We start from the raw sequence: 22,518 nt of genomic DNA, 5'->3' as shown, positions 1-22,518 counted from the left end.
GGCTTGCCTGCCTCTGCGTCGTACAAAGATTGATGAGCGACTCCGCTACACGAGATAGCAACCTCAAAGTTAAGCAACTCACTGACATCCGCAAGATGGAGACAAATTTTCTTATCTGACTGGTATGGCCAGTCCTACCGTAACGCGTTGTGAATTACAATTAAGCGGCCATATCATCATTTTGATCGCACGCTCCACAGTCTTATTTCGTTTATACATTACAGTTTGTGCACATTAGATGAAAACGTGTATATTCATCAGGGGCGTCACTGGGATTTCTTTAAGGGGGTCAGAATAAATAAAGTGCTGAACTATATGCCTTGTTTTTTTTTACATTTCAGGCAAACTATTTATATAATCTCCGAAATGTGAAAGAACAAAATGCGGAACTTGGATCGGGTGTAAAAAGGGGGTCGTCCGTACCCTCGACCCCCCGCTGGTGACTCCCATGTTTACATGTGCGAATTGACAAAGTTTTGGTGAAAAAGGATGCACTATGCCTTTATTTGCCATCTTCAATGATATTTTAAAACAGAAATGCTATTTATTTTGATTAAGCTTTTTGATTAAACGAAATCCCTTATGGAATATTATTGACAATTTTGGATTATGTATGTTCAAATAATTATGAAAAACCCAATGTTACAGCATTGAATCAATGTTTATTTCTCTGTGCATCGATTTTGTTTGAAACATAATGTTTTTTTCTTTAATTTCTTTGAGTATTCTTGTTCTTATCCACGAGTTGTTGTTATCTTTCCCGAAAAGAAAAACACGTTTCTGAAACTCAAACGGCAGCATCGATACCTTCATAAACGAGTCAACAGTCGTGCTCGTCGTACCGAGCAGAAAAAAGATCTTTTCGTATTACGGGATGTATAGCGAACAGAAATGCCTTTCTTTTAAGTCGTATGGAATCCTGACAAGAGATTATAACGCTTGAAACGTTTCGTAATATTTCAAAAATTCTGCACGGAATTCCAGTGCTTCGGTGCATTGTTGTTTATTCATGAGGTTCCTATCGTCGTTTGCTGTCAGTTTGTCAGTTTCATCATCGTACGCGTATCCATACGCGTTCCGAGTTCTATCTTTTTCATATTTAGATCTTTACGCCTGCGCTACCCTCGACCAAGTTCGGAATCGGAATTACGACCTCGACTAATGAACATTTCGTGGGCGCATAATTCAATTTTATCTATTGAATCATACTGAATGTCGCTTGTCCTTCGCGTCACCTGATGCAGTAAACGATTTACGTACGGCGCCACTAGCGTGAGAAACGCGAACTATCGTTTCACCTGACCGCGCCACGCATTATTTGAATCACCGTCAATAAGTTGTTTTATTCCTCTTACCGAGGAATTAAACGGCTTTTCCATTCGCGTTCGTAATTCAGTCGATTAGGTCTCCAATGCGAACGAAGCAATTCTAGACACAATTCACGTGCGTTGCGGGTGATTATTTCGTCGAGGGGAATTCATCATCGTCGGCGACCGGCTCGAGATGCTCCGACACGTCAGACCCTGTTGATTGGATTGTCGAACTCGTTAACGTCATTTGCCCGTAGATGTCATTATTCCTGGTCGGAGACCATGATTCGAAATTATGTCCATTTTATCGACAAAGGGTAATAATGTAACGATGGCGTGGTGGCAAATATTGAGTCCCTAATCGCTACGACAAGACGCACGAGTGATATATTGCATATGTACATAAATATATTATAACGAATATCGTTGTCGAGAACATCTCCGTCGACATGGGCCGTATTGGGCAATATATGTTGTTCCCTAAGCGTCATTAACCAAACGCCTGCCGGCTTGTCCGCTCCGGCAGTACACGGAGATTAATCATACGCCAGACCGCAGAGAAAGTTTATCTCGACGATGATGTAAAAACGAGGAATGCCTGTCATCTCTCGAGCGAGCGTTCAACATGCCTCTTCGGCGACGCGTTTTTATAATTTCCATTGAAGAATGCAAATGACGTAGCGTGTTTCGATTAGAATAACGAAATCTACGTAGGTAGGTCTTCGATGTTTGACGTCATAGCATTCGACGTCTGTTGAATATGCAAATTTTTTCGACGGCGCAAATAAACCGTTTAATGTCGACTACTGACATGAAGCGAATATATGAAACGCTGAAAGCGATGATTTTGTGATTAACTCGACAAAGACGTTTGCAACCTGACATGTACAGCACCACTGTCGCGATTTTCAACGATTGTCGATGCTTGCTTATCGGGTTGAGGTGTCCGAAGTCTATACAATTTGATTCCGTGGTTTTAGGTTAATGTGGTATGGTTATACCCACTTTTTATGCCAACCGATTTTGTATGGATAAGTATGTCATTTGAGTCGTATCACTAAAAAGCATTTTTCGTCTGAGACTGTCACAAAAATTATTTACCCCGGGCCATGGTTAAGTAAGCGTACGATGTGTGAGACGATAGGCGCGGTGTCGAGCTATTCGCGCAATCTACGTTAATGTAATTTCTTTCGAAACGACTGAAAGACATGTACTTTTTACGCGTGATAAGGATAGTAGTAGCAATAGTGCATTCGCATGCCGGAGCCGACGATTTCGCAATAGGGATGGGGTGCAGTGTAGTGATTTGCGCCGTTAGTGTTTTCCGTGTTGAAAAAGAACCATTCCCTTCTTACTCGCATACCGGCGACCCTTTGGCAATGCGTGTCGTTTTTCGGGAACAAATAGAATGGCTCGTCGGCGGGTAGGTTTATGGGCAGAAGGACTGATCCTACGTCGTCGCGACAACAGTATCCGATTTCTGTGTTTCTTTTTGGAATAAACTTATCGATTCCATCGGGGAAGGCGCCTCCAAATTTTTCGTCCAATGCCGTGTCTTCGTCGTCGAAATATATCAAACCGGATGACATGCCTAGATGAGAAAGTGTCGAAAATTCAGCGATTCAATATTCAATTTGAATTTAAAATCAGAAGAGCGAGCAAGTTAAAGCGGTCTGGCTTTTCCAATCCCTCCCCCTCTCCTACCCCTCTTCTCTCTCCCCTTTCCCTCCCCCTCCCATTGTACTCTCCCCTCCACCTCCCCCTCTTACAAGGAAGACGGGGTTTGCTGCGTTTCATGTTGATATCACAAACGGGGTTAAAAATTAATAAAAAGATGAAATTTTGAATTATGATCAGATTTTAAGAATTCTACTATCGACTTGATAATATGTATAAGATATACGTTTTAACGGAAAGGTTGTTGTACGTACCGGTCGGGCAAGTACCCTTTTTGAATATGCAGTATTGTCCTTTTGGCCAATCGCCAGCCGTGTAAGTGCTCTGGCTTACATTTTTCATGCAAAATGTTTGCGTTACGTTCATTGCGTTGTATGAGCCGGTCGGCCAGTGCAACCCGGCACTCCAAGTATTCGACTGTGCGCCGCTGGTGTCCATTTCTTGGTCGGAAAATCCCTTCGCCCAGAAGTTCTCCGACGGGCATCCGACAGTCGTCTGCGGCAGGCCGTAGAATCCCATCGGCCACAGCGCTACAAGAAATGAAAATTTTTGATCTAAATCATTCGAGTCTTCGAATCCGATTTATCAGACCTTACTAATTATCGTGATAGCTCAATCTCTTTATTCTAGAAGACCAAGAGCCTATAGTTTCGTACAAATTAGTTTCTAAGGGCAAACAGTTCCGTAGTCCGCCTGTTTCATACAACAAGGGTAAAATTTCCATAAATTCAAACACCAACGTCATTTCCGCAGGGATTCGAACGAACCTGATAGCATCATGATACATGATTCAACAAATGATACATTGACCTTTCAATTGGTTAAAATTGATATCATACCAATTAAAAATCTTCTGAACTACGATGTTACCAAGACCCGCTCATTTTCTGTTCGCGATAAATAGATGATGTAAAAACCAACAAAACTTGCTCAGCGCTCCTTCGCGCTGCTCCCATGATAAAGTGGTGTAAACATTTTTTTTTTGCTCTCTGGTTCAAATCAGTACTCAAACCGTTCAAACATAAATATCTGACTGCTCGTTGGGACACCTGACCAGCATCCTTATCACAGCTATCAAGAAGATTAACAATATTTCTATATATTCTTTTCTTGCTAATAGGTTGATCAGAAGCCTCATATTGAATCTTTATTGTCTAAGAGACTTAGAAAATGTAGCCTACTGTTTATATTATATCAGTGTACATTGTATCTGCAATCTTTGGACATCAATTATATGCATATTTGTTGTATTCGAGTTTCAACCTACCCGACAGTGGATGTAAGACATACTTATTGATATCCGCGCCTTTTCCAACTGGATTCGGCGAGGCGGTGAATGTGCAAGTTCTGCAATTGAATGTAGTTCCGTCGAAAAGAAATCCTTCGCACTCCGCCGTACATTTTCTCGCGCAGTCGAGTCTGGTCAATTCGGCGTACGACCCGATGTCCGTGCAGTTAATCGCGTTCCCGTATTTGACGTAAAATCGAAAGGACACATCTTGACTAGAATTTCGACAAATCATAAAAATACAAAGGCACAAAACTATCGCTACCGCCTTGTGACAAAGACAACAAGCCATTATCCGCGACATAAAATAAATCAAGAACCCGAGATTACGTTTGGACTGATTTCGCATGCGTTTTGCCGGTATATTAAATACGATTTTGCCGCAGCCGATTTTGCCGATGTAGCCCTGCGGCGCGCTGAATTTTCTTTCGGAAAGGCAAACTCGACGGGATTTTATTCCCCATGATGAAATTACTTAAAAATTTTACACTTCGTTGCCGTGTATAACCGCGTGCGCAACTGCGCGGTATTCGCTGGTGCGGTATTTTGTCCACGGAGCTATGATCGGCATAGGTAACGACCGCCACAAATGACAACCATCAATCACGCCAGAATTTCATAATGGCATTATGATTCGATGTCTTGTGTTGGCAGCGGTGCTCGAACGACGGTGCAGGTTTCGGCGGAGTCGACATGCGCTGTTTCTGCTCTACTCGGCTCGGCTACGACTTGAGAGAAATGTTTACCTTTACTTATTAATCGATGCTCCAGCCGAAGAAACCGGTAACGCCTCGATTAGGTTGAAAGAAATAAAAATGGAATCAATTTCGAATATCACACATGGCAATTACGGCGCAGACCGGCACCTTTTGAAAATGGATTTCCGTGTCGATTTCACCGTTTTATATCGCTCACGATATTTCTACCGATCGATGGGGATTAATAAATACGTTTGAAGAATTCCTTCGTTATTTCTACGTCTTGTCTACGCCGCTTTTTGGATGAGAAGCGAGCGTCGCTTCGCGCGATGTTATCGTAACATTTTGCACCGATATGACGCTATAATTATAGCTTCTGCGTAGAAAGCACGGGGCCGTATGCTTCATTTGGCATCGATCCGCCGGTAGAAACGCCGTGACGTCCGTATACACGTCACTATAATCGCCATGACACATTTCAATTTGTTAAATTAAGTATGAAATCTAAAATGCCTTTAACAGTCACGCGAGATTGTGTACCAATGATGAAAGACCTTATTGTCGTAATTTCCGTCTAGATTGCCGCGAAAGAACATGTTCTTTCTTGAAAATACGCCGAATCCCTCCTCCCTATTCGTAATTAAGATAATAAACACACCGTTCCACACCGGCGCTGGTAACATCCAGATGCCACGCGCTTCGTTGCTTAGGGATAAGTCGGTAAGAAAATTTGAGGGCTGCGCGCAGATCAAAAACATGAACGCACCCGTTCGTAATTACACATCACCCGGTGACCCGAGGAATCTTGAATAACAGCGATGATGGGAGATTAACAAGCAAATAAAACGTAGCAATAACATCGTCTTCATTCATAATACGTATCAAGGTATTTAATTCGCGGTGAGCGCGTACCCGTTGAACTTGGTGCGTGATGGTTGCGGACACGGTGAAATTTGGAATCGTCCGAATTTCTCAAATCGTAAATATCAGGAGAATTCGTTGAAAATCGAAACACCAGAATAAGTTCATACATACAAAGTTGGTACGCTAACATGGTGATATCAAGCAAATAGGGAACCTAAAATTTCAGTTCACAATCCAAATCCGAATCTAAATTTGAATTTTAATCTGATATTGAAATTGAAAACTGAATCTGAATTTGTATCTGAATTTGAATCTGACTCTGTTCTACGGACCGGAAGCCCTAGGTGCCCTCAGGTGATGCGAGAACGTCGACGCAGATACCTGTAGTAAAATATGAGATGTTTTTACAATTTGTTCAAAAGACGTGCTCGCCGTGCTCAACGTGGTGTCATGTCTGGTGTTTAATGGATCTTCCGTTGTGAAGGTTTTCGCAGTCAATATTCATCGACAATGTTCATACACGACGGTCACGTTCGTGTTGGAGAGAGGAAATCGTGTATCGTGTTTCGCCGGAATCGCGGCGTAGACAACGGTCTGCAAATACTGAAAATCAGTCAAAATGAATTAGTTCGTTTACGTGATTTAAGTTTTCATTTATTTGCACGCCGCAAGTTTTGTAACTTCGTGAATAGCTAGCTGGGTGCGGTTCCGTCAAAAGCTGCGATCACACGGTGACGATTTGGCCCGAGTCAAATTTGGCCCTTGCCTGATTAGAGAGCGCGTTCACACGCAAACCACTCACTCGATGAATAATGCTTAAACAAAACAAGACGAGTCACATCCGGAACCTGTAACAATTAATTGGAAATGATTTCACCCGTGATGGAATTTAGCTCGGGCCTGGTCCGGGCCCATTTGGCACCCGTGTGAACTCGTTCCGTGCCAGAAAATGTTTTTGTGGTCGTGACTTAATTCGTTCAATTCCATTGCGTACCTACGTGAAATTATTTCAGCTAGAATCTTTTTCAATTAATTTGTTTGTAATTTTTCGAATCATAGATTTCCAGCAGGTTGTTTCCGTCGATCGTTTCCTTTTCGAACCGCACGCAATTATTACTTTTTTCAACGTCGGTTGAAATTAATTAACGACCTTCGATATTAGAAAACTGCTAAGAATGCGGTCCGAAAGAGAAGTTGCACAAAGATGTTGAAATATGAAGAGAAAATTACCGCGTGACACGGGTGCGGTCTTTCATATTAATTTTGAAATTAGCAGAGGACTTTTAAGTAGCATGGCTGCCATTTTGATTTCATCACTAAACTGTATAACTAAACGTTCTGACAATGTTTTTGTGTATACTATTTGAAAACATGAAATATTAGTCATAATCAGTGATACTTAACCGTAGATATTCAAAAAAAATCCATTCGATGAATTTAGGAAAAATTACATCCGTCTAATGACGAGAGAAAATGGTCGTCAATTTGATTAAGCCTTTGTATATATTTATCACTATTATTGAAAATGCATTTTTCGGCTCGATCACGTAAACCCTCTATCTGCGATGAATTTTTAATTGAGATTACAAAACGAATATGAATTATTCGTTACACGCGACTGTCTAAGTTTCGAATCCCTTTTTAAATGCATCAACGTCGAGATATCGGTCCAAAAAAGGGTAAATATAAGATTCGGTTTTTTTCGTAAACAATCGACACGCAATAATAAGCCTTACATGCAAAATATGTCTGTATCTGGCGGAAATGAATTAATCATTTCCCGACGACAGCCGTGAAAGGGATTAACTATTCGAAATATCGAGAAACTGGAATTCAGCTGAAGAAGATTGATTAGTGTCCAGTTCTTCGAAAATGACTCCGTTGTCGAAACAGACGAACATACGTTTTGTTTCTAGTACTGTAAGTCGGATTGAAACTGTTTGACGAACTTAAAGGGACGATGGCTTTAATTTTTTTGTTACTCATACCGTCGACGTTTGCGCATTCGGAGAATTACGTTCGAGTTCTGAACAACACATTCCAGTGCAATCAACTCGGCTACATCTATACTTCGATGAAAAGCAAGCTTTCCTGTGGCACCGCGTGTTCGTCGACGAACGGCTGCAACGGGTTCGTTTACCACAAGAAAGACCATGCCTGCCAACTGTGCGACGAATGTCCCTCGAGCGGCTCTTATTTCCAGTTTGACAAGGACGACTGGGTATATAGCCTCGCCAGTTTCGGTAAGTTTTAATTGACGCGATATTCAATGTCTATCTTTATTCAAAAAGGTTATTTAAGTAAGGGTTGAGCTATAAGGGTTTGCTGACCATTGGGAAGAAACCCCCGGTTGTTTTTCCTTTGATAATCATTTGTATCGTTATGCCAGTTCTTTCCACACTTTCTTTGTTTCCTCGCCTTACTTTGCTGTTGATCATTTCATTACCATTTTAATCTTCCGTTTTTCATCATCAGTTTACTGACTAACGTGTGCATGCACATTGTAATTTTCATTACCCTGTCAACAAAAGATTGTCCCAAGTCCGTAAATTTTACGATAATCTTTTGAAATGTCCGATCTCTTGGAAATATCGACGTTCTAAGGGAAGTCAAGTGCACTTTTTCCATATGAAAATTGCTATTTCGTAGATAAGGACGGGCCACTTTGGCCGACGGGCACATACGGACTTCCGATGGCACTCGCAAATTGTCCATTGAACTCGGCGGACTATCATTGGGAAACCGGTTGGGAAATCCAATACAGAAGCGAAGAAGACATGACGTGGTCTACGTCCATCCACTGGAAGACGGGCAACTACGCGGCGAAATATGCTAACCAAACATTCTGTATGAAAGCTGAATCCTCGCGGACAAAATTTTGTCGTTGGCCAATCGGAAGTTACTGCATTTTTAGAAAGGACGGCATATGTCCAGGTATTTCGATATCAATATTGATCCTTAATTGATATTGTAGACACGGTATACGTATATTTGATATGAAAATTTTAAAAAGATCTTCAATCGGTTAACCGTATGAAATGCAAATCGGTAAACACTTTGATTGATGAAATCATCTCGATTGTCTTACAGATGGCCTCCAAGAGGGGACGATCAAATTCGACGACAGTGACACTAACAGTCCATTGCCTTTCGCCGGCGCCGTTCCCGATGGTATCTTAGCACCGAAACTAAACACGAGGCTCTGGTACTGTTGCAGAAACGACGGGGACATCAATCAACCTATAGTACTGCCTACCGACGTGCCGTTCTATTTGTTTCAGAAGGACCCCCGAGGCTGTCAGTCCGTCGACGGTATGCACGCATTTCAAGAATGGTTTTACTACGATACGGAGGACACTGACAATGCCGACGAGTCGAAAGGTGCTGTGCCGCATGCTAACCGTTTCGGAACCGGCTACAAACTATTTTATTGCTACTACGAGAAAACATAGAAAGAAAAAAATATATACATAGAAATGATTAGTTTATTAATGACTTTTATATGTCTACTAAATACCATCTACAAGATATACATGCGTTGAAAGTTTAGACAGAGAGTTGCAGAGAACAGAGAGAGTTGCATTATTTGCTATATCTATATTATGTATGGTAAGTTGCATAGCTTGAAAATGTTGATATATTTTACTTCGTAATTATCTAACATGTTTTAAGAATAAAGCTATAAAATTCTATGATGAAAATACATAGCACGCTACAGATTAATTAACAAACTACTCCAATTTATAACCTACCCCAATTTATAATTTATCACCTACCCCACGTTGTTACTTAGAATATGACGTGAACTTGTACCGAATAAAGATTTTGATATGGATGCAGACAAAATTAAACAGGTAAGTTATCGATCATTCTGTTTTCTTTTTCTTGTTGAAACAGCATCTAAACGCTTTCACAGCTATCCGATAAGAAATGTAAATACTTATCAACCCGGTTAGAAAGAAAATAATTAATAGATCAATCATATAAAATTGATACCATTCCATCTGATCCCCAGCCGTTTTTAGATGTTCTACGCCGAATTCTAAAACGTGATCCACCATTTCAGCGACAACTTTCGAAGACAGCCCACTTGCTTTGAACATTTTCGAAGACCGTTGAATTTTGTTTTTGTATTGTGGATTTATTAATATTTCATTGATAGCTGAAAAAAGGTCATCGGATTTGAACGTTCGGATGTTTAACTCTAATCCATATCCCCGCGAGACGAACCTCTTAGCATTATATACTTGATCGTTATTAAGTAAAGGAAAACAAATGACGGGAACTCCGTGATACAAAGCCTCTGCCTGGCCGTTTGCACCGCTGTGGCTAATAAATAAACGAGTTTTAGGATGACTCAATAAATCGTTTTGCGGAAGCCACTCCATGATCCTCACGTTAGAAGGGAAAACTGTGTGTTTTTGATCATCTCGGAGAGTCAGCCTCCAGAAAACTGTTTGCTTTACTTTTTTGAAGGCGTCGATAAATTTTGCAAGAACGTTATTTGGCATCTTTGAAATCACAGAACCGAGTGTGAATACGATAATACCGTCATTAGCCGCTTGAACTATTTCTTCAACTTCTTTTGATAGTGGTTTTGGTGGACGGACAGACAATCCGCCTGCGTATATTACATCAGGCTTCCGCGGTGCCGGACAATCGATCAGATTATTTGTATTCAATATAAAAAACTTCGAATTGGATACAATCTCGGAGAGCGATCTTTTTAACGCGCGTGAAGGATAGTTATCGCGAATCAGTTCAACGAATTTGGCATCGGGCGAAATGAAATACGGAATGTTTTGAATGACGATGGCTCGAAACACGTGTTTTACGCGGTTGAGAAACGTATTTCGATCTCCGTACAGATCACAAGGCTCAAAGCCTGTCAGCGGTGCTAAATTCATCCTTAACGGCATCAACAGCGGAGACCACGAGGCATATGGGATATCTGCTACGTGCGGAATGACGCCTAGGAACGGCATCATCGAATCGAATATGGCAAAATCGAAATTGAGTTCCTTGACAGTTTTCATTAGATCAGTGTCGTTGAGTAAACATTCGCCGAAATAATTTCCTATAGTTTGAACACCCATTTTTTTCATCACTGTGATAATATCGACTTCATCGAATACGAACTCGGCCAGTTTGTTTTCAAGATTCGTCGGCGCAAGGATTTCTTTATCCGGCGAACGAAAGTGTAGATATTTGAGGCCAGTGACGTGCTTCAGCTGTCTCGGGTACTTGACGTGTTCTTCGGTAACGATGTAAACTTCGTGGCCGTTTTTTATCAAAGCGTCGCAGATACCGGCAGCTTCCCCGAGTTGGCCGCTCAGCAATGGTGAAAGCACGATGATTTTCTTCCCCATTGCGACGCCGTCCAACAGGAAAAATAGAAACGGTAAAAACTTCATCCTATTTCCGTTACTTTATCTGAAAAATGGGAAATATATATACGATTTAGGGCTTAACTGATTGATTTTACTTTCGACGGTGTTATGAGAGTTTTTGCGAATTTTCAAGATCATTAGTTTGCATTTACACGCAACTGAATGAAAAGCAAAAAACCTACCTTTTATTCGTTACGCAGGTATACACGGTGTATGCGATTTGCGAAGAAAAACGAATATGCCTGAACAAAAACAAGTTTAAAGACACCAATGGAATTCAACTATTTTTTCATCGTCCCGTGCGTTATTTTCATATTACTGTTGGTTCGTGTTTTTATAAACGAGATTTGATCGAATAAAGCGTTTCTATTTTGGGCATTGGATTCCAGTTGTTCGTATGCAAAGACCATGAATGGGCACGTACCTCACCAGATCCAAACGGTGTACATAAATAGAATGAACTATTGGTCGATAGCCTATAGGTTTTTCAATTTAAATCATATTAGAATTATAAAGAAGTCCCAATAAGATAGATAGATAGATAGTTAGATAGATAGATAATTTTATTGTCAACAAAGAAATATTTGCATTGACAAAAACAGTTTCAATGGTTAGTGCACGATGTCAATATCAGCATTGCAAGTGGCAAGTTGAGGAGATTTAACAGCAGCAGCAGTGCACCAGCAATTTTCCGGGCCATTCATTTAACAATAATTAACAATAATTACTGAGCGCTTCCTATACTTTTATCTACTTGGAAGTTGAAAGAAAGCCCTGATTTTATCAATCATCGGCGCACTACACGATTTTATTCGAGGTCACCGACGAGCAACGGACGTCAGCAAATAATATTTTGATTACATCGATACTTTGCCGATAATTAATTAGATAATTATTAAGAGATTGTTATCGATCCTAAGTCATATTGACATCTTCACTTTACATTTATCTATCCTAAGTGCATTCAAACGTATTTACATAAAATCATCATATAAACTTTGTAAATTCTATTCTTTAAAGGACTATGTATAATGTAATCATGTCTAAAATGTAAACATTTTCTATTTCCATTCGATGTCTATTTGATACGTGTGTGCGTGGTGTGCGAATATAATGATTGTGGTGTGGGTGCTTCTGATTGATACGGCCTAGATTAGACCGTTTCAGTCTCTCCTTGTAGCCCCATTTCTAAGTAATACATTTTTCTTCTTACATTATATTTGAAACCATACGTCCAACAATGTAACATTTTAACGAAAATAAATTTCTAATTTCAAAACTAAATACGAAATACGCGATATACAAATGAATATCAGATTATTCTGTTTTCTTTTTGCTACTAAAGCAGTATCCTAAACACCTCCTAGCGATGCGATACGACGCGTAGAGACAAAGCAATCCGGTTACAACGACAAAAAGGAACATATCAATCATATAAAACTGATACCACTCCATCTGATCCCCGGCCGTTTTTAGATGTTCTACGCCGAATTCTAAAACGTGATCGACCATTTCAGCCACATTTTTCGAGGCCAATCCGCCCGATTTGAAAATCTTCGAAGACCATTCAATTTTGTTCTTGTATTTCGGATTGGATAATATCTCGTGTATAGCTCGTAGAAGCTCGTCGGATTCGAACTTGCGAATGTTCAACTCCAATCCGTATCCGCGCATGGCGAACTTTTTTGCGTTGTAAATCTGGTCCGCGTGTATGGGAAACCCGATGACAGGAACTCCGTGATATAAAGCTTCTGCCTGACCGTTTGCACCGCTATGAGTTATGAATAAGCGCGTTTTTGGGTTACCCAATAAATCGTTTTGCGGTAACCACTCCATGATCTTCACGTTTGATGGAAAAACTATGTCTTTCTGATCTTCACTAAGAGTCAACCTCCAAAGAACTGTCTGCTTCACTTTTTTGAAGGCGTCAATAAATTTGACAAGGACGTTGTTCGGCATCTTTGAAACAGTCGACCCGAGTGTGAATACAATAATTCCATCATTGGCCGCTTGAACTATTTTTTCAACTTCTTTTGATAATGGTTTCGGTGGATGGACGGACAATCCGCCTGCGTATACTATATCCGGGTTTAATGGCGCAGGACAATCGAGTAAATTGTTTGTGGCCAATATGAAAAACTTCGAATTGGACACGATTTCGGTAAGCGATCTTTTCAGCGCGTGTGAAGGGTGATTATCCTGAATCCATTTGACGAATCTAGCTTCATTCGTCATGAAGTACGGAATATTCTGAAAGAACAAGGCCTGAAAAAGGTGCTTGATACGGTTGAAAAACGTGTTTCTATCTCCGTACAGATCGCACGGCTCGAAACCGGTCAGCGGCGGTAAATTCATCCTAAACGGTGTCGTAAGCGGAGACCACGAAGCGTACGGAATATCGGCTATATACGGGATGATTCCTAGAAATGGCATGAACGAATCAAATATAGCGAAATCAAAATTGAGTTGCCTTATGTTTTTCAGCAGATGGGTGTCGTTGAGTAGGCATTCTCCGAAGTAATTCGTGAACGATTGAATGTCCATTTTTTTCATAAACGTTATCAAATCGATTTCTTCGAATATGAACTCGGCCAATTTATTTTCGAGTGTTTTCGGGGCCAGCGTTTCTTTAACCGGCGAACGAAAGTGTAGATATTTCAGGCCGGTGACGTGCTTCAGTTGTCTCGGGTACTTAACGTGTTCTTCGGTAACGATGTAAACTTCGTGGCCGCTCTTAATCAAAGCGTCGCATATACCGGAAGCTTCTCCGAGTTGGCCGCTCATCAAGGGCGAAAACACGATTATTCTCTTCCCTGTGGAAATGCTGGCCCACAGAAGTAATCCAAACGCCCAAAACTTCATCGTCAATTACTTAATGTTAACCTGAAATACATAGAACAAACTTCTATTATCCTATACGGTTTTGCGATATATTCATATATAATATCCATATCCCTATGATATAGAAGGCCACTATTTAGTCAGTAAACACGATCAGCTGACCGCTTAACGAAGTGTGTTTGTAGTAAAATTGATTTCATTTCCAGCGACTTGTGGATTCGATAATTAGGCACCAAATACTAGATGTAGGTTTCAGACTTTTTACTTCGAGTTGATAGTCGATTCACTTAGGAGAACGGTTGGTTCGATTTCAATTGAACTGTAGAAGAAAACGACTTACTAACTGTGACCCTATAGCGGATCATCGCGAAACCCTAGATTGTCATCAATGGATGTAATCAACTGACAGTTCCGTTAATGTGAAAGCCCGATCAAGGTTAGGGTGATTATATTTTTACATAATGTATTATAGTCTATCGGGTGTATTGCTAACATTCCGATATCGCACTACGCTGAGGGCCTTTTATCAAAATACCACGGGAAAGTTCAATAGTTCAATTAAGCCCAGTTCGGAAAAGAAAATGTTCAAACCTAATAACACAAGGCGAACCTACTTAGTTTTTAAGGAAATTGCCGTTTGCGAGGACGGTGATATAAGTAAAATATGCATAATACATATATACGTCAGTGGGTACTACGACTAAAAATAACTGTTTCTACTAACTGTATTATAGAAAGAATATTCTTACCCTCTAGTCGTATCGGTGTGTGTTTGTGATGTTCGCGTAAAATCGAACGCGCTTAACCAGGCACCGACACGCTTACCGACCTTTCACCTTTAATCCGGTACTTGTTTTTGACGTGCGCGCTATTTTATCTGTTTTGCTGAGGCTCGCAAGCGCGTTTAATAACGTCGTCTATGATCAGTGTCTCTATTTTGAGCTCGCTTAGGTCGGTCATATCGCAACAGGAGTTCAAAGGCAAACCAAAAAGCAGGTTATATGTATCGTCAATTCTATATCATGTGTAATCTATTCTGAACAAAATTCAGGGGCGGATTTAAGGGAGCAGGGGGAGCGTTCTCTCAAAATTTCAAGGTGCCCTAAAAAATTTTTTATTTTTTTTATTTCAGTAAAATTTTACATAAAACTAAACCATCCGTAATTGGGTGTTTCAAAAATATAGTTGATGTTTTCTGGTGACTTTCGGGAGGGGGGCCTAGACCACTCTTCCTTTTCGACTCTTATCTTTGGCTACTTTATACAGGATTCGCAAAGGCTCCCAGAAAAGCCCAGATAGCTTTAAAATTGCATCAAATTTAGAAATGCGGTGCGAATGTTACGCTCTTTGAGTGCCCTTATTCGTCAAAATGTGCCCTAACTTTACCTGCTCCCCTCCTTAATTAAACCCTAGACCTGCCCCTGAAATTTGAACAAAGATAACGTGCATTCACGTAAAGGTGAAGTCTACTATTTTGGTCGTTTGCTATCTATAGGATTTCAAATAATTACTTGATCAATTTTTGCGGTTCGAATTTGGATCGAATGAATCATATGGTATTCCAATAATAATTGATATACTGGTATTCTGATTCAATATGAACGAATTAAATGCTAAAACAAAGGGGTACCCGCGCCGCTACTGTGGCAATCGAGGATTCCACGTATGGCAGGCGAGGAACCACCAGGTTCATTAGTAGAGAGTTGGTCTTCTGCGTGCGATTTCCTTGAACATTTCAACTTAATCTGAGTGAACTTTTTTTTAAATGAATCAATTATCAATGTAAACTAAGCAGTTATCATCCGTAGTTATCCTAATAGACGAATGAAAGTATTGTATATTTGGTGGGAGCTGTGATAATATTGGGAGTCAAGAAATTCAGAAACTCATTTTGACAGCGTAATACCTATTGCTCATCACGACATTGAACCGTGGGAATTTGGTCTCAAGAAGTAACCTGGCTTCGTCATTCTAATGTCATTTTATATTTCAGGTGGACGCGCAGGCAATATTCTATTTTTGCAAGATGAAAAGAACTATTTCAGTGGACCTCGTTAACAACGAACGTCAAAGCACCCGGAAATGAATTCGTTATAACTTTTAACGAACGGTTCGTTTCATCCGATATAAATTTGTCGTATTTGGTATGAAATCTAGGTTTGTAATGACCGATAAATCGTTATATGCGACGTCGTTATAACGAGGTTCCACGTTATTATCGAGCATAGTCAAACGAATTCGTATAATATATACACGTATAAACCCCACCGACCTACAGCTAGGTCTCGGAAAAGTTCGACTGTCAAATATACTTTGGCAACCTGCTGATGCCATTGGATTATTTTGAGACATATCTTAATTTATTCCTGGTATACTAACATTGTTCATTTTACTGACTGGTGGTGCATACGTAGAAAACGTAATAAAGTAGGCCCAAGTCGGATATAGCATAGTATAGTGCCTTGGCGTAGAGTTAATAAGTTGTGCGGTAATTTATCAGCGCATTAATACATTGGCGCATGAATACATTGATAATTGGGTATAAATGCGCGGCAAAGGAACAGTTCATGTACAGGTTGACCGACGACTAGTGACAGTTGACTACTGTTGGTTGTTTGTTGGTTGGCCCATTGGAGAGACGATAGAGTGCATATCTCACCCGCTGATTGGCGGTCGACGGATGACACGATGCAATGTTGTCGCCAATCTATGTACAAGGATCGTGGTGACAAAAATGAGAGACGGTAGAGTGCATAGACCTATATCATCCGTTGGTTGACGGTCGACGGACGACACGTCGCAATGTTGTCGCCAATGTATGTACAAGGATCGTGGGTTGACTGGTTGACCACAAAACACAAACAAACAAGAGAAGTAAATCTGAACCGAAACAGTAAACTGTAAGCATCAGCTGCGAAAGTTTCATTTTTGATTTTGAAAAAAAGCCGTCACGTATCGACGTCGTTCTGTAGCAATGTGAACAATGCCATATTTCACCGTCCCCACGTTTGTTTTTTGGAGAAGCATCTCACGTTGACAGTGCTGAAAATAAATAATGAATCTCCTGTGATTTTGAAGGCTTAACCGTGTTGAAATCAATATCAGAGAACTGGAATTGACTAAAGAAAAATAGAAAAGCAATTTATATTTTAAGTATGGGGTTTATCATGTGTTTGGTCACGTGGTGTATTTGGTGTATGAGGTTAATTAATAGATCGTTAATAGTTAATTTGTTGGTTGGTAGATACGTCGACACGTTGACACATGGAATGTTAATGGCTGGCGATGTGAATGTGTCGATATGACAATTTTCTTTGGGATACACATAAACCGAACAACGCAGTAAGCATACGTGAAGGAACTATACTATGCAATACCCTACTTGAGCCATAAAGTATAAGGAACAATTGAAAATAAATATTGAAAATCTGGGTCCGGTTATAGACTGGTATTAACCCGAGGGCTGGCGCAAGATATTTTCAATTGAGTAAACTCTCGGTAAGATAATACCAGTCTATTTAAACTAGCCCCTTTGTTTTAATTCATTTCATCATATAGTTCAAATATCAGCATATTTTGTGTTTATTTTCCCTGCTACAGAAACAGTATCTCAAAGTTTTTAAAGCAGTCAAAAAACGACACGTACAGCAATATAGATCCGGTCACAAACACAAAAAAGAATCTATCAATCATATAAAACTGATACCAATCCATCTGATCCCCGGCCGTTTTTAGATGTTCTACGCCGAATTCTAAAACGTGATCCACTATTTCAGCCACGCGCTTCGACGACGACCCGATGGATTTGAATATTTTCGATATGGATGGGAAATTACCTTATATAGATTATGATTATGAAGTGCACATTTTAAAAAAACACGATGTACGGACTTGCGGCGGCATTAGTTAATTGATTCTTCTGTGAACTAAGCATGATTTTCAATTCGTGCCAATCTTCAACTGGAATTGATACTCGACCATCCGCGTTAGCCAGTCACTTAGTGTTTTTATCTTAAGGATAGCAAGTATCCAGTTAATATTCTATTACATATATCGCCCTATCGCAATTAATCAACAAAACTGATTAGAATTTAATCCAATCCACAGAAAAAAATCCAAAAGTTTCGATGAACACCCGTCATTCATATATTAACCTATCAATTTCATATATTATCCCAACATTGCTGCTTCTTCAATTTGTTTGTGTTTTTTTCTTGCTACATAAACAGTACCTGGAGATCGACTTAGCGATCCGATAAGACATGTATAGACACGTAAATCCGGTCACAAACACGAAAAGGAATACATCAATCATATAAAATTGATACCATTCCATCTGATCCCCGGCCGTTTTTAGATGCTCCTCGCCGAATTCTAAAACGTGTTCGATCATTTCAGCCACGCGTTTTGAAGACGGTCCACTCGATTTGAATATTTTCGACGACTTCATAATATTGTTCTTATATTTTCGGTTCGTTAGAATTTCGTTAACGGCTGCTAAAAGCTCGTCGGGTTCGAACGTTCGGATTTTCAACTCCAAACCAAATCCACGCGAGGCGAACTTCTTCGAATTGTATGCTTGGTCGTTATCGAGTAAGGGAAAACAAACGACAGGTACACCGTGGTATATAGCCTCTGCCTGGCTGTTTGCGCCGGCGTGGGTTATAAAGATGCGAGTTTTGGGGTTGCCCAACAAATCGTTTTGCGGTAACCAGTCCACGATGTGCACATTAGACGGGATGGCGATATTTTTGTGCAGCCCTGTGAGAGTCAGCCTCCAGAGAACTATCTGCTTTACTTCTTTGAAGGCTACGATGAATTTTTCTAGCACGTTATTTGGCATCTGCGAAACCATGGAACCGAGCGTGAAGACAATTATTCCATCATTGGCTGAATCAACTATTTCTTCAAATTTTCCAGATAATGGTTTCGATGGATGGACACTCAGTCCGCCTGCGTATACTATGTTTGGCTTCGACGGTGCCGGACAATCGAGTAGGTTGCTCGTGGACAATATGAAAAAGGCGGAGTTAGAAATAACTTCGGATATCGACCTTTTTAGCGCGCGTGAAGGGTAATTATTCCGAATCCATTTTAGGTATTTTCCCTCTGGTGTCATTTGAAATGACATAAAATTAAAGCGCATGGTACGATGTACGTGTTTTAAGCGGTTGAAAAAGGTATTTCGATCTCCGCGCAGATTACAAGGCTCGAAACCGGTCAAAAGCGGCAAATTCATCCGGAACGGCGTCAAAAATGGAGACCAGGACGCGTATTTGATATCGGCAACGTACGGGATGATGCCTAGGAATGGGATGAACGAGTCGAAAAGAGCAAAATCGAAGTTGAGCTCCTTGACCGTTTTCATTAAATCAGTGTCATTCAGAAGACTTTCGCCGAAATAACTAGTCAATTCAGCCAAGTTTGTCAGCAGCGAATCATGGTCAGCGTCGCCAAATATCGACTTGCTTAATTCGTTATCCATTGTTTCTGCTGCTAGGATTTTCCGATCCGGTGAACGAAAATGTAGGTATTTCAGGCCGAAGACGTGTTTCAGCTGTTTCGGGTATTTCGCGTGTTCTTCGGTAACGACGTAAACTTCGTGACCGTTTTCTATCAATGCGTCGCAGATGCCGGATGCTTCGGACAGTTGACCGCTCATCCAGGGTGCCAACACCAATATTCTCTTCCCTGCACAAATCCCCGCGAACAGCAAAAACCATAGCGACCACATTGTTTCCGTTTTAATTCTAAAAACATTTGTTTAATGGCATATGATATGTTAGTTCATTTCTGAATGCAACCGTGTCAACTGATGATTTCACTTTTTTATCATTGGCCCTACTGTTTCACAGAATGTCTTAATATCAATACGCCAGTACAAATATTGCGTATTTTCTCGACTTATCTCATAATAGTCATACTGACGAAACTTCATTTCATAATAGTTAAACTGACGCAGCTTAGTCATTCTGTGAAAGAGATCTCTGGAATATCGGAGTATGCACGAACTCACCTGCATAAATCTACCATTCATTCTTTATCGTGGTGACACGATTTTGATACATCTTTGTGCCGTTTACGACGCTATCAGCGCTTACTTTACCTTTCGAATGGTTATTTGATATCCTAATTTCATCAAACCTGTTTTTGTTTCTTAACTGGTACGCGATCGACGATTTTAGCGAAAGGTAGGCCCTATATAGTTGAAAAAAGCACAAAGGCGTACTACGTGTATATCATAATCTGACCTCATCGAATGAATTATGCATAAACAAAAATGTATTCCAAATTGCTATAGTATGTCAAATACGTCGACATGTGAGTCGCGATAAATATGCCGCTTATATAACGGTGCATTCTGTACATTTTCAAATCGTTTCAACAATAATCGAATCAATAAGTCCGTTTTTATTTTTATTGAATTTGATGGTTACATTAGCGCACTTGTCCTCAGGCACGACCCTTATCCTCATTGCCTCTCTCCGACCAGGATACAATGGGTATCTGGCCTGATAGATGATTCCTCAGCGTCTAGTACTTGCTAGGATGGTACCTCTCCCCAGGTAGAGATGACTGATAAATGGTTATTAGAGTTATAGGCTATGTAAATAACATTATCATTACCATGATTGTGCCCAGGAATACCCGGTTCTAGAAAAAAATAGCTCTTTGCATCAGAACACCGTGCTTGTATAACACTTAAGCAATGATTCGGAACAAAAAATTACTCTAAATTGCACACATTGCTCCCAAAAAGTATGGTTAAGAGATTCGAGGGTACATCCCCTTAGAAAAAGAAAAGGTCGCTGCCGTAATTTTGCCAATTGAATAAAGAATACGTGTTATGCAAAATGGAACGAAGTTGAAAAGAAGAACATTTCTTGTGCACTTGCCACAAATAAGTCGAACTACGTAATGACCTTTTTGATAAGAATGATGTTATCTTGGCACTAGCTTTCTTTTATCTTAAGTCAATAAAATGAAAATCATACGGCGTGATTGTCGTGTCACAAATAGTGTTTGCGGATTTGTAACAACCGCGATAAAACTTCGCATATCCTAAATCAAGTTAACCCATTTACTACGCCTACTCAAACTGAATTCGTAAACCTAAATTAAAGATTGCTTAATCTGTCACAGTTTTGGTGTGTAACCTGTGAATGGTGATGTCTTGCAAGCCTTATCATAGGCGGGTGTTTTTATGCGCAATAACACTCAGATAAATGCCATATTGGCGCTTTAAAGAATGGCATGTCCATCATGTTCCATTATACATTTGCGTAAGATTGAGCAAATATATGCTCTAAAAAGTGTTGGCATTAAATGAACAGTGGTATTAAACAGGATGGCGTTATAACCGACCGACTTGACTTCCACCCACTTCTGAGAGTGGCCGGTTCGCGGGGCTCCGTATACTGCGTGTACTAAGAGCTCGCGATAGCGATACCACTGACACTATGTTTCTCAGCGAAACTTTCACTGCGGTTTCTAAATCACTATGAAACGTTCAAAAGATAAGTCAACAACTACTAATAAAAGTATAATTTATTGAATTAACAACTACATTTACATCAAAAGAATAACGGATTGAATATACGACACGTGTTTTTATGTTGTTTTTTTATATGTTTTTTCTTTTCAATACGGAAGATTCGTCATTCATTCGATGATTTTGATACATGAAGTAACAAATAACGCCAATGAATAACACATTCGCAGGATCACTATTTAAGCGTTGTTGATCACGAATGAACAATTTGTCGTCGTTGGGAGGTAAGAAATGCAAATCTGGCCGAACTATAAACTGATCGGACTAAGATATTGTTCCTGTAATTGCTAGTTATATTCAATTCTTAAGTAAAGAATTACCCGCAATACACGAACACTGATCCCAGTGCTAGAGTTCTCCAGTTGCACAGTTTAAGAAAATTGGTGTCTCTCGCAGGAAAACCGTTTTTGCACCTCAGTTATGACTGTGCATGTGCAACTGGGCCCAGTCTTTCAACCAGTATGAAATACATGTATGTATACGCCCTGTAAAACCATTTGCATTCGGGAATTGTAATGTATAGCGTCCATTACTCCTCACTTATCATGATACAGAATAGCTTGTTTCCAGTTTATATTCATGTATCACTATATTTTGTGTTATTTTGTTGTAAACACACTACGCTTTCATATGATATAGGATTCGATGAGGTTGGCCACCAAAATCGTGATCCTAAACTAATGAGTTCGAATCCCATCATTTTAATAGTGTAGCTGACGAAGACGTGTCAGGATGGATTCCTGGGGTTCGAGAAGTAATAGTCAGGGCGGGTGGGTGGCTTAGGGCTAATAGGTTAAGTAAGAAAAGTATTAGAATTACGATAGACATCATTGTATGCAAGCATTGGTTGAGATTTTTGAAGTAAAACCGGGCCTCGAATCGCGTGAACCGCCGCTTT

General features: G+C 40.2%; 4 protein-coding genes across 5 annotated transcripts; 1 reads left to right on the top strand and 3 right to left on the bottom strand.

Moving 5' to 3' along the window:
* Positions 1–7,797: 7,797 nt before the first annotated feature.
* On the top strand, positions 7,798–9,289 carry LOC141899021 (uncharacterized). The gene is made up of 3 exons (XM_074785171.1): positions 7,798–8,080; positions 8,487–8,771; positions 8,928–9,289. The coding sequence occupies exons 1-3, from the start codon at positions 7,798–7,800 to the stop codon at positions 9,287–9,289; spliced, it is 930 nt and encodes a 309-aa protein (XP_074641272.1).
* Positions 9,290–9,375: 86 nt separating this feature from the next.
* Positions 9,376–11,279, bottom strand: LOC141900358 (UDP-glucuronosyltransferase 1A1-like). Its single transcript, XM_074787216.1, has one exon. It carries the CDS (start codon positions 11,249–11,251, stop codon positions 9,704–9,706), a length of 1,548 nt encoding a protein of 515 aa, XP_074643317.1. The 5' UTR covers positions 11,252–11,279; the 3' UTR covers positions 9,376–9,703.
* Positions 11,280–11,785: 506 nt separating this feature from the next.
* LOC141899617 (UDP-glucuronosyltransferase 2B17-like) lies at positions 11,786–14,931 on the bottom strand. Of its 2 annotated transcripts, none has more exons than XM_074786027.1 (2): positions 14,818–14,931; positions 11,786–14,110 (listed from the first exon to the last, which is right to left on the bottom strand). In XM_074786027.1, the coding sequence occupies exon 2, from the start codon at positions 14,087–14,089 to the stop codon at positions 12,545–12,547; it is 1,545 nt and encodes a 514-aa protein (XP_074642128.1). In that variant the 5' UTR covers positions 14,090–14,110; positions 14,818–14,931; the 3' UTR covers positions 11,786–12,544. The 2 variants fall into 2 exon arrangements, with proteins under 2 accessions (XP_074642128.1, XP_074642129.1); XM_074786028.1 differs by lacking the exon at positions 14,818–14,931 and adding an exon at positions 14,409–14,435.
* Positions 14,932–17,506: 2,575 nt separating this feature from the next.
* On the bottom strand, positions 17,507–18,911 carry LOC141899020 (UDP-glucuronosyltransferase 3A1-like). Its single transcript, XM_074785170.1, has one exon. It carries the CDS (start codon positions 18,909–18,911, stop codon positions 18,261–18,263), a length of 651 nt encoding a protein of 216 aa, XP_074641271.1. The 3' UTR covers positions 17,507–18,260.
* Positions 18,912–22,518: the final 3,607 nt, after the last annotated feature.

This window comes from Tubulanus polymorphus, chromosome 2, assembly GCF_964204645.1.
Source record: "Tubulanus polymorphus chromosome 2, tnTubPoly1.2, whole genome shotgun sequence".
Taxonomy (NCBI): domain Eukaryota; kingdom Metazoa; phylum Nemertea; class Palaeonemertea; order Tubulaniformes; family Tubulanidae; genus Tubulanus; species Tubulanus polymorphus.
This window is presented reverse-complemented; position numbering and strand designations above follow the sequence as displayed.

Bases quoted from the DNA above. Each gene is read 5' to 3' on its own strand.
- LOC141899021 (XM_074785171.1), top strand. From the start codon at position 7,798: ATGGCTTTAATTTTTTTGTTACTCATACCGTCGACGTTTGCGCATTCG. The intron at 8,081-8,486 runs GTAAGTTTTAAT...GCTATTTCGTAG, and splicing joins ATATAGCCTCGCCAGTTTCG to ATAAGGACGGGCCACTTTGG. The intron at 8,772-8,927 runs GTATTTCGATAT...ATTGTCTTACAG, and splicing joins AAAGGACGGCATATGTCCAG to ATGGCCTCCAAGAGGGGACG.
- LOC141900358 (XM_074787216.1), bottom strand. From the start codon at position 11,251: ATGAAGTTTTTACCGTTTCTATTTTTCCTGTTGGACGGCGTCGCAATG.
- LOC141899617 (XM_074786027.1), bottom strand. From the start codon at position 14,089: ATGAAGTTTTGGGCGTTTGGATTACTTCTGTGGGCCAGCATTTCCACA.
- LOC141899020 (XM_074785170.1), bottom strand. From the start codon at position 18,911: ATGCCAAATAACGTGCTAGAAAAATTCATCGTAGCCTTCAAAGAAGTA.